This window comes from Gigantopelta aegis, chromosome 9, assembly GCF_016097555.1.
Source record: "Gigantopelta aegis isolate Gae_Host chromosome 9, Gae_host_genome, whole genome shotgun sequence".
Classification (NCBI taxonomy): Eukaryota; Metazoa; Mollusca; class Gastropoda; order Neomphalida; family Peltospiridae; genus Gigantopelta; species Gigantopelta aegis.
Window position 1 is genome coordinate 71,124,006 of NC_054707.1, and position 17,231 is coordinate 71,141,236.

General features: G+C 40.1%; 1 protein-coding gene across 1 annotated transcript in view; it reads right to left on the reverse strand.

Moving 5' to 3' along the window:
* Positions 1-550: 550 nt before the first annotated feature.
* Positions 551-17,231, reverse strand: part of LOC121381739 (zinc metalloproteinase-disintegrin-like MTP4) — a 71,724-nt gene continuing 55,043 nt past the window's right edge. Inside the window, exons 15-19 of the mRNA XM_041511086.1 lie at positions 16,294-16,345; positions 13,926-14,075; positions 9,908-10,081; positions 9,119-9,262; positions 551-795 (exon numbers count right to left, since the gene is read on the reverse strand). Coding sequence (XP_041367020.1) covers positions 551-795; positions 9,119-9,262; positions 9,908-10,081; positions 13,926-14,075; positions 16,294-16,345 — 765 coding nt within the window. The remainder of the gene's footprint in view (positions 796-9,118; positions 9,263-9,907; positions 10,082-13,925; positions 14,076-16,293; positions 16,346-17,231) is intronic.

Sequence of the window (17,231 nt, forward strand, 5' to 3'; positions counted from 1 at the left end):
GGTGTTGTAGTAGTTGTGTTGTAGTTGGTGTTGTAGCAGTAGTTGGTGTTGTAGTTAGTAGTAGTGGTGTTCGTAGTAGTTGGTGTTGTAGCAGTAGTTAGTTGTTGTTGTAGTTAGTGTTGTGTAGTAGTTAGTTGTTGTTGCCGAGTAGTTGGTGTTGTAGTAGTAGTTGGTGTTTGTTGTAGTAGTTGGTGTTGTAGTAGTTGTTGTTGTAGTAGTTAGGTTGTGTAGTTGGTGTTGTTGTAGTTGGTGTAGTGGTGTGTTGTTGGCAGTGGTGTAGTAGTAGTTTGGTGTTGTTGTTGTCGTAGTTTTTGTTGTTGTAGTAGTGTTTGGTGTTGTGGTTGTTGTAGTTGGTTGTTGTAGTAGTTGGTGTTGTTTTGTAGTAGTTGGTGTTGTTGTAGTAGTTTAGTGTTGTTGTAGTTGGTGTTGTTGTAGTAGTTGGTGTTGTAGTTGTAGTGTGGTTGTTGTTGTGTTGTAGTAGTAGTTGGTGTTGTGTTGTAAGTGGTTGGTGTTGTGTTGTTGGTAGTATAGTAAGTTGGTGTTGTAGTAGTTAGTGTTGTAGTAGTTTGGTGTTGTGTTGTTGTGTAGTAGTAGAGGTGTTGTAGTATTGGAGTTGTAAGTAGTTAACACTTGTAGTAAGTAGTTGGAGGTGTAGTTTGTAGTAGGGGGTTGGAGTTGTTGCCACTGTGTAGTTGCATGTATCACAACAACGGACGTAGTAATTAGATCCATCTGACTCTGTGGAGGCACAGTTGTCCACACTACAGGGTCCAGCTTTATCACCATATTCACAACCTACAACAATACAAAAAGACCTGATGTTAAACGTGATCAGAGAGAGAGAGAGAGGGAGAGAGAGAGAGAGAGAGAGAGAGAGAGAGAGAGAGAGAGAGAGAGAAGAGAGAGAGAGAGAGAGAGAGAGAGAGAGAGAGAGAGAGAGAGAGAGAGAAGAATGAACTTAAAGTGAAACTAACGAACGAAATTTATTCTGGTCCCACTTTCATCAAATATGAGAGAAATAAATTTAAGCAATAGTATTCAGTCGTCTTTTCAAAGCATCTGCATTAGTTAAAGAATTTCCATTCAGCTTTTCAGCCAAATTAAATACTGTTCGGTATTCGGTGTGAAAATGGTATTCGAATATTCGATGGAACTGACTAACGAATATTCAAATACCAAATAAACAGCAAGCGACTCATCAGACTAACAGTTTTTAATAGTTTAAATTGTTTCATGAACATTTACTAATCCCCCAAAAGCAAGTCAAGACAGAAAACAAATAAAAGTCAGAATGCAATAGTCTCTGGTAGCTAATCTAAATACTAAAAGGCAAAAGTTATTGTGACATGGATTGTTTGTAGTAATAAATTTGTGAATGGATTTATGGATGTAAACCAGAGAAAATGTCCATGAAACAGCTCGAAGAAATGCAACCAAGCAGTTGTTGCAGCGATTGCATGCTTTGTGCAAGAAAAATGGAATATTCGAGAGAAATCCTGTCCAGTGTTCACCACAAAAGGCCAGATATTCAGTCGCAAATCCTTGCCACTCTGTGCAGCCTTCAGAAGTCCAGAAGTCAGAAAAACACCATTAGTGAACTGTTTGTCATGTCACGCCTCAGTGAAAATGACAGATGGCGAGTCATAGGGATGCTTGAATCTGGGACTTTGCAGCGTGACGTCGCACGTCAATTCAACGTCCATAAAAACACCATATGGCACTTATGGCAACGATATCAACAAAACAACCAGGTCAGGGACCGTCCCCGTAGCGGCCAACCACCCGTGACAATCCCTCGCCAAGACACATGGATCCGAACCACGCATCTGCGAAACAGGTTCCAGCCAACAACCCTCACAGCCCATACCATTCCTGGCAACAGAGGTGTATCAGCGAGGACAGTCCGACGACGTCTACGCATCTACGGCATTCGTGCAAGACGCCCAGCCAGAAGGCCAATCCTGACGCCAGAACATCGACGTCGACGTCTCCAGTGATGCAGACAACACCTGCGATAGACGTGTCCTCTTCGCTGATGAATTCCTTTTCCTACTCCACAGATCTGACGGCAGGACATGTGTCTACAGACGTCAAGGTTAACGTTACGTCACGCCATGTGTTCTTGAAGGGGATCGTTTTGGAGGTTTTACAGACACAGGCCGGACCCAGATGGTTGTGATTGAAGGCAATTTGAATGCTGTGAGGTACCGAGATGAAATTTTTCAAACAACTGTGTTACCGTTTCTAGAACAGAACGGCCCCTGGACGACATTACAACACGATAACGCCAGACCACACATTGCTAGAGTTGTGCATTCGTATCTGAATCAGAACAATGTTGATGTGCTACCCTGGCCTGCCAGGTCCCCGGATTTGTCACCAATCGAACATGTCTGGGATGAAATGGAGCGATGCTTGTGACGTCTTCCAAATCTTCCAACAACTCTGCAGGAACTCCGGCTGATCCTTCCTCAGATCTGGAATGGCATTCCCAGGAACTTTCTCCAGCGTTTAGTGGCCTCAATGAGACGACGGTGCCAGGCCTGTATCAGTGCTCAAGGTGGACACACTCGCTACTAAGTGTATGAACTTCACTCTGGAGCCCCTCTAGTGATGTGGCTCATATGCATATGGCAGGTGCGGACATTTCTCTTTCCATGTTATAACGTTTCATACACGACAGTAAAAACGTATTTTCAATTATCTTTGTCTTTTGTGTGTCACAATACATTTTGCCTTTTAGTATGTATGTCAAGATCCAAGGTTATGTGGGTGTTATTTTACGTTTAGCTTCAATTATACGGTATGGAGTTTTGAATACGTGTTTTGATAGTTGTACGGTAAAGTTTTCAGCGTGGCCAGGGCCCGGTAACATAAAGCACTCGTAACACTTACGTGATACGTAAACCATACATAATGTGTGGTGTACGTCTGACGTAAGTGTTACGAGTGCTTTGTGTTACTGGGCCCAGGTCGCTATAACGATAGCCTTGAGTCGGCCTGTGCGAGAATGTATGTTGCGAAGTGTCCGGGAATGCACGTGCAGCAAGTGTGAGTGTGTGAATAAAATAGTTTGTGTGTGCTTGGGTCTGGGCAGTCAGTCGAAGTTTGCAGTGTGCACGGTTGTGCCAGAAATGTGGAGAAAGAAGTTGTTTCTCTGTGGTGAACATTGGATTGGCATGAGCTGTATATGTATTTAGTTGGGAAGTAATTTATTCATCATAAATTGTATTAATGTGTATATAGATATACAGATATATATATATATATTTCATGTTTGAACGTAACGATTATGTCACGCAATTTTATAAAGTAAGGTGAAGTCGCGCAGTTACAAAGTGAGATGGAGTTTAGCTTTAAATGTGATTTATTGCTGTGTGTGTACAGAAATGTACGTGTATTTATTACAGGGATGCAGTACGTAAGATGGATTTCTTACGCCAGTAAGATAAGGTTACTGGATGAATTTATTTTGAAAATGTTATATTTTCATTATAGTGTCCCGGAGCGAATTTAGACCAGGGACCAGTCTTCCTAATCCGGTGTTGTCGGAGTACATGTGTACGAAGTCAACGTGTTGAGGTCTTGTGTGATGTTCGTCAATGGCTGGAGGTGGCAACGTCTGTGATGATATCTCGTGTTGTTAGTCGACATGGACAACCCAGTGTCATCGTCAGTGGCTTGAGATGGCCATAGTGAGCTCCAGTGTAGCGGTTTACTGTTGTAACAGGCGTAACTATTGGAACGAGCGTGACTAGTGACTATTGATACTATTGTAAATGAATGTTGGAAACAGAAACGTTCAGATGTGTATTTTGCAGCGCTGAGACTTTTCCCTAGATGAACTGGGGTGTATTTTAGTTCGAGACATTTTTGTATACATGTATTTTGGGGATGGGTTTAGGTTTGGTGTGTATTATAGAGTGTATGTGTAGTGTGATGGTGTGTTATGTTGTGTGATGTGTGATATTCATGTGTATATATTTTGTAATTAAATTATTTGAATACAACTTAGCCTTGTTGTTGCTCCAGTTCGTGACTATATATATATATATATATATATATATATATATATATATATATATATATATATATATATATATACACACACTACTCAAAAGAATTTAAGGGTAAAAAATGTATAACCAAATAAGTTTCAGAGTGTATTAGATTGATGATGTAAACTACACAATTTTTTATATTTATTGTTCCATATTTACAAAAAAACACAAATAAACGTCACAGTATACAAGAAAGTCAAATGACATGCTGTCAAAGTTGAAGGTTGTCAAACATGGATTTTACACATTAGAACATTCGTTTAATAGTGTGTGAATCCACCCCTGGCGCGAATACACTCGACACATCGTTGCCTCATGCTGTTGATCAGACGTCTGAAGAACTCTTGGGGAATGGCCTGCCACTCTGCCATGAAAAGTTGACCCAGATCATGAAGGTTGGCCGGAGGGGCATGGTTATCCCGAACTCTCCGGCCTAATTCGTCCCAGGCGTGCTCTATTGGGGCCAAGTCAGGCGTATATGCTTGCCAATCCATCCTGGTGATACCTTGTTGTCTGAGAAAGTCCGTTACCACCCTGGCGCGGTGGGGTCTGGCATTGTCATCCTGCAGAACTGCCCCGCCGCCAATCTGCTGAAGGCCTGGAAGAACCAACGGCCGGATAATCTCATTCAGATAGCGGATTGCATTCAGATTGCCATCCACCACATAGAGGGGAGTCCTGTGGTGGATAGAGATGCCGCCCCACACCATGACGCTGCCACCACCGAACCGGTGACGTTGTCTAACGTTAACGTCAGCGAAGCGCTCCCCAGGACGTCTGTAGACACGAACCCGACCGTCGTTGAACTGGGGACTAAACCTGGACTCATCAGTGAACATCACTCGACCCCACTGAACACGTTGCCACCGCAGATGAAGCGTGCACCAGTGACGTCTGGCCGTTCTGTGACGTGGTAGGAGTGGTGATCGAACAGCCTGGCGACGGCAGCGTAGATTATTGGCTCTCAGACGATTGCGTATGGTTTGATCAGACACTCGAGTTCCAGTCGCAGTCCGCAGATTGTCACGTAATCGGCGTGCAGTGGTTGTGCGTTGACGTAGAGCCATATTTGTGATGTAGCGGTCCTCTCTATTTGTAGTGCTTCGGGGTCTTCCCGAACGTGGACGATTTCGAACAGAATTCGTTGCTTGGTACCGTTGCCACAGTCGGCCAACGACACTCTGACTGACACCAAGTCTCAGAGCAACATTTCTTTGCGTATTGCCATCCTGAAGCCAAGCAATAGCCCTTCCTCGATCTTCGATAGTCAGTTGAAGTCGTACCATTGTCGAATTTGGAGTGTGTACCGTACACGAACGCAAGCTCCAATTATACGGAAATTCAGCATTGGGAACATGGAATACACGTGTAAAGCGTGCAAATGAAGCGCTTTGTGAAAAAGCAAGTTACGGGCACTTAGCAGACCTTTCGCTTTCGCCCTAATTTACATGCAAATGTAAGCATGTTTTCGCCATTAGAACTAGTCGACAGTGTCAATGACAGTGGATCTTAATTCATTTATGGGTTGCTTAGACCCACTTTCGTCAAAATGGAACAATACCATGCGTGACATTATGGTCTAGCTAATATAATTGACATTCAGAAAATAATGTCGAAAATATCGTCTGACCCTTAAATTCTTTTGAGTAGTATATATAATTATATATATATATATATACTCTTCAAAAGAAGAAACGCAAAACCACATTGTTGTAACATTTGGAGAATTGATTTAATTATTGAATGGTGAGTCCGATAATTACCAAATGTTGCAGGATTGTTCACAATTCACTCTAGTCCATTGTGAGTAAGTGATAGGACACACCACCAAGGTCAAGGTCATCTGGAGTCAATACCGGGTGTGGCCTCCGCGTGTGTTGACAACTGCCTGGCACCGCCTGCCCATTGAAGCAACCAGAGTACGGATGACGTCCCGGGGGATGGTGGCCCACTCGGCCTGCAAGGCTGCTGCCAGCTCGGGCAGGGTCTGGGGCTGTGGTTGTCGCTGTCGGAGGCGTCGGTCCAACTCGTCCCATAGGAACTCAATTGGGTTCAAATCCGGTGATATCGATGGCCAAGGAAGGACATTAATGTTGTTGTTCTGTAGGAAAGCCGTTGTGAGACGTGCTGTGTGAGGCCTGGCGTTGTCATGTTGGAACACTGCGTTGGCGTTGGCCATAACTGGAACGATGTGTGGCCGGAGGATCTGGTCAATGTAGCCCTGTGCATTCAGGTTGCCCTGCACGTGGACCAGGTCAGTTCTGCCAGTGTGTGAGATGGCTGCCCACACCATGACACTACCCCCGCCGAATCTGTCCACTTCCTGCACGCAGTTTGCCGCATAACGTTCACCACGACGCCTATACACGCGACATCTTCCATCATGACGTCGGAGCAGAAATCGGGACTCGTCACTGAACCACACCTGTCTCCATCGCAGTTGAGGCCATTGTCGATGAATCTGGCACCACTGCAGTCGGAGTCGACGGTGTTGTGGTGTTAAGATGACACCTCGAACTGGACGTCTGGCACGAATTCCTACCTCACGTAGGCGGTTCCGTACGGTCTGGTCGGATATCCTGCGCAAACCTGGTATTGCTGCGGCTGTGGAGGTGGCAGTAGTCAATCGTTCCCGAAGGTGGCGTACCCGGATGTAGCGGTCCTGCCCGGGGGTAGTGACCCGTGGTCGACCGGATCTAGGGAGGTCACGTGTTGATCCATGTTGCTGGTAACGGTCCCACAGTCTGGAGATGGTGCTTGGGGACACATGGAATGCCCTGGCAACGGCCGTTCTGGATTCGCCTGCGTCTAGTCTGCCGATGGCATTGTTTCTCTGCGGTTCACTGAGACGTGGCATGTCCTGGATTGTCAACTGTCGGCCAGATACAGAGGCCAGGCAAGCGAACACCCTGCACTTTTATACTGTCGGTGTTCATGTTGCACGTGCAGACAACGCACGTGCAGTGGTGACATGGTTTGCACGTGGCTGCGTTTTTGCGAATATTCACATTTTGGAACTTTATTGTACAGTAGCTGCGTTTTATCGAATGTAACCGTGGGAATGTGTTTGGGACATGCAATGACCTTATATTCACAAAGCATGAACCGGTAGGAAACATAAAATCGGAGTTATAACCCATTTGTACCCTTTTGCGTTTCTTTTTTTTGAAGAGTATATAATCACATTGAAGCTCAGACTCTACAGGTTAAGAATATGCATATAAGTCTAATTCAGTTTTTTGCAACATGTGACTGAATTCGCCAGGGTGGGTCACATATTGTTATATTTTTTTAAAGATAAATTTCATGCGTTTTGATTGGTCAGTAGCCAATGCATACCACAAGTACACCGTCTCATTTGCGGAAAAATACAGGATTTTCGAGAAAATCTAAATTTGATGGAGTGTACGAAATGCCACGTGACTTGCTCGACTTGTACGAAAATACAAACTGCGGATGAGACCGACGAAATTTTCTCCAACACGCCTCACTGATTAAATTTTAAGACTTGAATTCATTATGAATGGGAATACCACAACTCGGTAAAAGTTTTATTTTTACAATTTATTTGAGGATTTCTTGAGCACGTTTGGCCAAAAAATGTCAAAGATTGTAGGTTTTTGCGTAGTAAAAGCTGACGCTAGAATATAGCATTGCGTAATTAGTTGCCGTGTCAGAACGTGTGCTAATTATCACGATAATATTTTAAGTAATAATTTGACATGCTTTTTACAGGTTCTACAAGTTAGTACAACACAACAAATATTTTTGTTCAACTGCGGGTGTTCAATTTTGTTTTCCCGATACGATTACAACATAATCATCAACGTTGAAACATGCAAGGTAATAAGGCACTAGGAGAGTTGACACTCTTAAAGGGACAGACCCTAGTTTCAGCCCATGGAAATGCACTCTAAGTTTAGTCCATATACAAACCTGTAACACATTTACAATTGAGTGAAACATGAGTGTGTGACTTTGAAACGGTGGTATACCCTCTAAAAATAGACTCCATAACTGTTACTTCTCAGACGCACGTGCGTTTTTAAAAATATGAGTAATGCATTTTATGATATTAAAAACACCAGGATGACCAAAAACACTTTGAATGTACAGAAATGGATAATCTAAACAATGAAATCTAAGTAAAGTATCATTTCTAATAGTCAAAAATATGCCTTAGTGTTTAAAAACTAGGGTATGTCCCTTTAATACCCAAACTGCTAACAAAAACGTTGTAAATTCCTTGCAGAGTTATTTGTTAAACAAAATCCAGTTAATTTTTATGAATTTGTTTTGTTTTGTTATTAAACTCAAAACTGAAAATGCGTGTATAATTTATTTAAAAGTTTGACTGTTGGTGTGTTTTTTGACAACAAACACTTTCACATTTGCCTACGAAGACATGACTCGATGGTTGTATTAAATATTCCATTTCACCTTGAACGTTCACCCCCTCAAATGCTGTTTGGTACAGTGCTACCTGTATGGGAGAGGGACAATTAACACAATATGCTAGATATCTGATAGCCGTTGGTTACCCAATGTGCCTACCGGCCTCGGTGGCGTCGTGGCAGGCCATCGGTCTACAGGCTGGTAGGTACTGGGTTCGGATCCCAGTCGAGGCATGGGATTTTTAATCGAGATACCGACTCCAAACCCTGAGTGAGTGCTCCGCAAGGCTCAATGGGTAGGTGTAAACCACTTGCACCGACCAGTGATCCATAACTGGTTCAACAAAGGCCATGGTTTGTGCTATCCTGCCTGTGGGAAGCGCAAATAAAAGATCCCTTGTTGCCTGTCGTAAAAAGAGTAGCCTATGTGGCGACAGTGGGTTTCCTCTAAAAACAGTGTCAGAATGACCATATGTTTGACGTCCAATAGCCGATGATAAGATAAAAAATCAATGTGCTCTAGCGGCGTCGTTAAATAAAACAAACTTTACTTTACCCAATGTGCTGGGATGACGTTTAAAACATATCGGCAGTTTATTCTGGATAGAATTTGTTTTAGTTTCTAATATACAAAACTGTGATGATGATGTTCTTCTGACATACCGGGTGTTCCAGTGGAAATTTGTGCACATGAACCACAGCAATACGTTATGACAGAGTCCATGTAGCAGTTGGACGCTGACTCTGCAACAACTTCTGAACACGATCTCCCATTGAACGTGACTGTCACGTGATCAGAGCACGTGCCTGAAAATGAGAAAATATTATTAGACATATACACAAATACACATGTGCGCACTAGTGCAAACACAAATGCATACATACATGGATATATATGCACACACACACACACACACACACACACAGAGAGAGTGAGGCAAGCCGGCAGACAGAGAAACAGACCGATATACAAACATAATCACAAACATATCCACAACAATACACATATACATGCATGGACGGACAACGGAGACAGTAGCTTTAAATTGTTTTATACTCAACAAAATTAATTAGGGGCCAGTAGATATTTCCGACATCTAAAAAACCAGGTTTTATAATAATGTAAAACTATAAATATAGCTTCTTACTTTGTAAGATGTTGACATTGTAGGAAGTTATTTAATCAACAATTTAAAGCGAACACAATTTCAATAATCATTAAGAACCAACATGTATACAGTAACGAATCTGCCTTTCGGTAGTGTTCATAAATACACGAAAAGTCTGTGTGACGAGTCACATTTCACTTTAAAAAAATGTTTTGACGTCACCCGCGATGAAAATATAACATACCATGACACTAGCATTACAATAATATAGCACTAGGGTCAGTGGCTCTCTATAAGTACATTTTATAAGGACATTTGTAGAGTTAAACGAGAGCAAATTTACCCGGAGTTGTTGGTGCCACAGTTGTTGGTGCCACAGTTGTTGGTGCCACAGTTGTTGTTAATGTTGCCAGTCCACACGTTCCACAGCAACCAACATCATACCGTGCTCCATCGGTGGTGAGTCGATCGCAGTATTGTTCCTTGCAGCCAGTGAATTTGTCTCCATACAGGCAGTCTATGATGATTAAAAACAAAATCAAATGTATTACTCATTTCATGAGTTGTCATCTGGATCGTGTGACATTAGAGTCACCCAGTCACCTAGTTATTGAATTTGATGAAAAAATTAAATGTTTATTAAAAAATATGTCGCCAATTGGCAGTTAAAAGCCTTATGATTATAGTTTGTACATAACAAGCTCTGTGCAAATCCTGTCAGTGTGGAACTTCCATCAGAATTCTGATAACTTCCCCATCTATTAAGAAGGAGTGAGTGAGTGAGTGAGGTTGGTTTAGCTTGCCTGTTACACCGTTATTGAACCGAGCCAAATAACAACGATATCAAAACGTAGTAACCTGTTTTGTTTTTTCTTACAATCTCTTTCAAGTTATACTTTTGTAATACGTTTCAGTCAAAAGCGGTAAGGAAACTATTAGAATTTTCGTGTAGAAGCTACTGCCGGAAGTCCGATAATAGCAGGTGCCCGAAAGCATCTTGGGAATGGCATAACCTGACAAAAAATTATTATGTGTTTCCAAATTTTAAATAAAGTCTGCTGTGTCAAATTAAAAAAGCTGGCTAGTTCAGAATGAAAGCGAATAATGTAAACTTGAAAAATAAGAGGTAATTTCATGTTACGGGAAGTGTATATGCTATATTTATTGATGCAGTTCAACAAATATTGCTGTAAATGGGTGTTGAATAAATTAGGAAACGACCTACCTGAAAATTGAGCAAACATCCATGATGCGCACAACTCATTTCCTAGTGACATAATAACACACAGCAACGCCGAGGTTATCATGCCAGCAACGGAGGAGTTATCAGGCAGTGACATACTAACATTTCGAATTATCATGTAGGGGTTATCAGGTCACAGTAAGTATGATTCCATGATAAATATGTATGAGTGTGCTATTTTTCAGATTACATACTGTCAGAATTTGATAACTGAGAACATTTGATGTAAATTAGATGCAAATTAATCAGGTCACGGCACTACGATATTAACATAAAGTTTGTTTTGTTTAACGACACCACTAGAGTACATTGATTAATTAATCATCGGCTATTGGAAAGAGAGAAAGAAAATGTGTTATTTAACGACATACTCAACACATTTTATTTACGGTTATATGGTGTCAGACATATAGTTAAGGACCACACAGATTTTGAGAGGAAACCCGCTGTCGCCACTACATGGGCTACTCTTTCCGATTAGCAGCAAGGGATCTTTTATTTGCGCTTCCCACAGGCAGCATAGCACAAACCATGGCCTTTGTTGAACCAGTTATGGATCACTGGTCGGTGCAAGTGGTTTACACCTACCAATTGAGCCTTGCGGAGCACTCACTCAGGGTTTGGAGTCGGTATCTGGATTAAAAATCCCATGCCTCGACTGAGATCCGAACCCAGTACCTTCCAGCCTGTAAACCGATGGCCTAACCACGACGCCACCGAGGCCGGTTCGGCTATTGGATGTCAAACATTTGGTCATTCTATATGCACTTTGCCACAGACAGGAAATCACGTACTACGGCCTTTGTATTGACCAGTTGTGGTGCACTGGCTGGAACGAGAAAACCCCCAATCAGTTGAATGGATCCAGAAGTGGTTCGATCTAGCACTCAACCGACCGAGCTGATTCCCGCCAAATACCACCCTCCCCGCAGCGTATTACATCAGAATTGACGTATGCATTAAAATACATCAAACTAAAACATTTCAATAGCATCTTTATATTGAAAGCTGGCCAATGTTCTGAAAACAAGAAACACATTGCACTAGTTTATTTTTATGTTATGACGTCGCTTCCTAAAATTACATCATTGATTACTTGTTATTACACGTGTGCTTCGTATGTTTTTTCTTAACTCGGTTATGTTGAACCACGCGGCTAATAAGAGGTGCTATAAGAGGTCCTATAAGAGGTCCATAAATAGAGATTATTATATACGAGCTGGTGAGTCGTACTGATTTTATGAAACGAATGTCGGGGTTCTTGTATTGCCCGAGTGAGTGTTTCATAAAATTAGTACGACTCACATGCGAGTGTAATAATTACTTTATTTATATTACGGTATCCAGAATATGTTTTTAAGGAATAACAAGGACCGTGTCAAAACACGCTTTCAAACGAACTAGGAGAACACGTGTAATAACAATAATTGCAATAACGACGTCATATCATGATATTGTTTCACTAGTTCTAGCTTAAACTGTGCATGTGGAATATATAGAGATTATTATACAAACTTGTGTATAGTACTGATTTTAGGAAACGAGTGTCAGGATTTTTCTATTGCTCGAGCGAGAGTGGGTAATACATGAATTTTCAGACATGCAGATATTATGTTTTTATGAATAACAAGGACCGTCTCAAAATGTTTCAATCACAACTGAAGAAGACGACGAAGTGGCGTCATATTTCACATACCCATGTTATGATGTCACTTCCCAAAATTACGTCATTATATTAGTTATTACAAGTGAGCGTCGTGTGATTTTTATTAACTCGGTTATGTTGAATCATGTGGATAATAAAACGTCATTTCGTCGTCTTCTTCTAGTTGTGGTTGAAACATTTTGAGACAGTCCTTATTATTTAAGGCACAATCCTGCCCAAGGGGTCCAGGGGATAAAACCAGGTTTTTGTTTGTTTGCTTAAGCCTAAAATGTAGATCTCTGAAAGTTTTTTTTTAAACATGCTGTTAGAACAATAAAGGAAAAGGTAATTTATTTACTTTAATAGATAATCCTCTTTCTTAGTGAAGAATGATTTTGAATACAATGTTATTTGGGAGTACGTTTTACGTTTCGTGAACACGATATCATTGCTGTTTTGACATGAATTCATCATTGCCATCACCGCTGCCTTTCTCACCCTCTCTCTAAACTATGTATGCCATTTGATCTCTGTCTGATGCAGGTTTAGATTTGTTCAACCAGTCTTGGGGGAGGCAGTCATATAGGCGACCTACGTTGGCAGTGTCCTGGGGAGTGGCAGACCTATAGATAAAGCACCTGACAGCGATTCGTGAAAAACAATCACGGTCTTCCTAAAATATCCTTTCGACAGCCTTGTTCGGAGATACGATTTTGATAATGATAACGGTTTTGTAGTTTAGATTTGAGATTTTCAGGTAGTAATTTGGGAGTACAGTTATTAACTCAGATGATGAAATGATGTTTACTTCCTATGTTGCGTATCGTAGTTCATGGTGGCACTTTTTGTTTTTTAACAGTTCCTTAGTTATCTCCCGTTTGTAGCAGGGTGAGTGAGATTCCGGATTGGCCATTTTAATCGTGATCAAAGATGTCAAAGTGCCATCCAATGATAGGCTATTTCTAAAGTCTGTCTTATGGGTGGGCAATCCCATTCGCTAATTTTAAAGGCTGTAATCAACGAAATACCGTGCAAATCCTTACGGACATAAAGTGATTTTCATTGGCTGATAATTAGCCAACAGCCAATTGACGTTCATGTCAGGAAAACAGGGTTTGTTCAGCATTTAAATAAAATCGAGCGAGTGCAAGTTTTACTAGATTGTTGTTACCGAACAGCGCATGTTAGATATGTTGTATTACTAGTAGCAGGTAACGAACACGGATACCCTGCATACTCAGAATATAATTTCATTCAGCTCTAAACTACAAACTACGATTATGAAATATTTGTATTTAAAAATAGCGTGTGATTATAGTAGCGTTGCACCAGAGCGTGATTTTTGTTACAAATGCGTGAGACTCGCGCCAAATGCGTGAGAGTTGACAGGTATACATTCCTATCGTAAAACCAGTACAGCACACAAACTCGTATAATAATATCTCTATATTGAATAGATGTAAGTGACTTCACCTGGTACGCCTGTGTTTTGAAGACCACACGATTTGCAGCAGCGGCGGCGAACGACTTCTTGGTAGCAGTAAGTTGGTTCATTGGTAACAAAGGTTTCACAAGTCTTATTAGAAAACACTATTCCGGGCTCGTCACCAAACGGACACGTTTCTGGAAATGAAGAACTCATTAAAAGTAAAGATAATGCGAAAAACTTTTACCTGATTAAAGTCTAGCAGCATCTAATCTTATCAAAAACTAATTCCATAAATAATGTGCAAGTATTCTTTAGATTCATGTTTTGAAGACAAATTAGTAGTTGTTGAACGTGAAAAGAACAAATATTTCTTACAAACCTGTTCAATCTTACTATAGTGATAAAGACATTTTCAAACCGTGTGATCAATTTATTTTGTATCACACATATGTGCGATATGGACCGGAACTTTTAAATGGGGAATTCCTTTTTTATTTTTACTGCAGTTAGCGCCTTTTATTTACTGACGTCATATATGATTTACACATGACAAGGCTGTCGCAGAGTATGATTGTTAACGTTAAGTAAATCCATGAAAGGAGTTTTGATCATAGATTTAACAAAGTGTTGTTATGACGTTAAATTAAAAACCTCTTTTGTAAAACATAAAAGAAGGTATGTAATAAATACAGAACTTCACACACACACACACACACACACACACACACACACACACACACACACACACACACACACACACACACACACACACCCATTTAGGTTTATTACAGAGCGCCTTTTATTTACTGATCATCTATCATTTACACAGGACGTCAAATCGTATTATGAAAGCCTCTGTACATGGCTGTGACAAACACTCACAATTTTAACGTTAAACGTCATCACAATCAAAGTGAGGAGTTTTCATCATAGCTTCAAAGTTAATGACGCTTGAATTAGTTATTGTCTTGTAAAAGCTAAAGGGTCGCATAATACATTATTTTTATTCCTAATATATGATGTTGACGATACCGAAATACACGAGGGTAATAATCTCTTTATTAATATAAGCTCAAGCTTAATCAACGTGTTTTTGTAAACTGTACACGCAACTTTAATTCCAGTCCGCCATTACTAGATATTCAAATGACGTAAGAATATGTGGCGCGGTGTATTTTTGAATGGAAATGATGTCAAACTTGAATGTTATAACATATATGCCTGACGCTTTTTGTTTTCTAAACGCTGGAAAGCTTTCAGTGTCAAATTACCATTGAAATTTTTTATTTGATGACTATGAATGCATACGTCAATCATGGAGTGTCACCCAAGTATGTTTGCTTAAATATCAATAAACCTAGCGCCAAGACCTCGACTAATTTACATCTAATTTGCAAAGTTATCAAATTCTTAAAGTATGTGATCTGAAAAATATCACATACTTTGATTGCACTGAAAATGTAAGATATTATATGATATATATTTATTATATATATATATTTATTTATTACAAACACGCAAAATGAAATCATGTAGTTTAAAATAGTTTGCGTTTACGGCTCTGTTTTTGGTGTTAAATTTATAACAAAATGTCATTTTAATGCAATTACTTATAGATTTTGTAGCAGAATAAAGAGAACTTTTGTTTTTGAAAATTATCTGTGAACGTGATTAAATTACAAAACTATAGCAATTCTCAGAACAGTGCGTAAAGTGGTTTACTTCGTTTCTATACAGGTTGGCCTTCGTGCTTGCGTGTCGAAAAATAAAGGCTTTTAGAGAAAAACTAGCTGAGGTAATAAATAGAATAACAAACTCGGTACCACTTAATATCAAATTTATGTCCCTTGTGAAATAATTTTCATTTGTCACTCGTTAAAGCTCGTGACAACTGAACATTATTTCACTCGGGACATAAATTTGATAATAACTGGTAACTCGTTTATTATCCTCTCTCTCTCTCTATATATATCTGTGTGTGTGTGTGTGTGTGTGTGTGTGCGTGCGTGCGTGAAGTTCTGTATATATATATGTGTGTGTGTGTGTGTGTGTGTGTGTGTGTTTGTTAGCAGTTTGTGTGTGCTACTACCTTAATAATATGGCCTGCAATTTTTGCATGGCCGCAGTTTGGCGTTCGGCTACTGTGCCTGCAATAGGTTAATACCTGCAGGTAATGGCCGCATGTACATCCATATATTAACCTCTTACAGACACAGTAGCCAAAATACTATTATTATTCGAAAATAATTAATCAATCAGGAATGACTATAGGAGTTTAAACAACACTGCCGATCCGACTCAGTAGTCTTAGACTCTGTGTTAATGAGTCGTCTTTAAATAGCATCTATTACTTTAGTCACTCTTGCTATTGTTTTTGATTTAATGATGTCCATGTATTTTGTTTGTACTTACCATCAATACTGGGTGCATCTGGAGAATACACACACAGGCCATTTATACACCACTGGAAATATAGCAAAACTGTATCAAAATAGCATACAGAAAGGAAAGGAATATTTGTTTGACGACACCTCAGCACATTACGCCTATTTAGTGACTGATATGTCCTTCAGAATGTTAACATCCCGCAAACCTGGATCCTGTCATTATTAAAAGAATGAATCCATTTTCCCAAATAGAAAATCTGGATATATTCTTATCCACCACATAACCCTCTTTTGCATAAGCGTGGATCTGGCCCTGAAATGTCAAACCATGAAACACCACTATGCGGTGTGTAATGGACATACCTAAAATTAAATTAGACATATGATCAATATTGATTGAAAGAATTAATAGAAATAGTTATTTATTTTAATGTACAGCAAAAGTACATTAAAAACCAATTACCTTTATTTGACCTTGCAAATTATAGCAGTCCAGCAAATAAAAATGGAATTCTATGATGCTAAGCGTCGTAAGAAACACAAATTAGTTTATTCTCGTCCCCAAATTCGGGTAGCTGGCCATTGACAAACGTTTGACTTTAAGGTCCCATTAAAACATGGTAATTCTTAGAAAACGCAGACGTTTAGAGAAGTAAGAGTCGCGAATCTGAAATCTACATATATATTTTACGTAAGAATCAATGTTCAAACCTTCCTGACTCCTTGACATATATAAATCAACATGGCTGCAGTACTGAAAATATTTATTAAATTCTTATGGAATATAAAAACTATACCTTGAAATGCCCACAATAATTTGTTTTTAATTTGTTGTTGGTAATAATGGATTTTGGCGGCACCCACTGGTTACGCCGAGTGGGAACACAATAAACGTTTTATATTTTTGAGGTAATTGTTCCTGTCCTGGACGGTTTGTTTGTTTTATTTAACGACGCTGCTAGA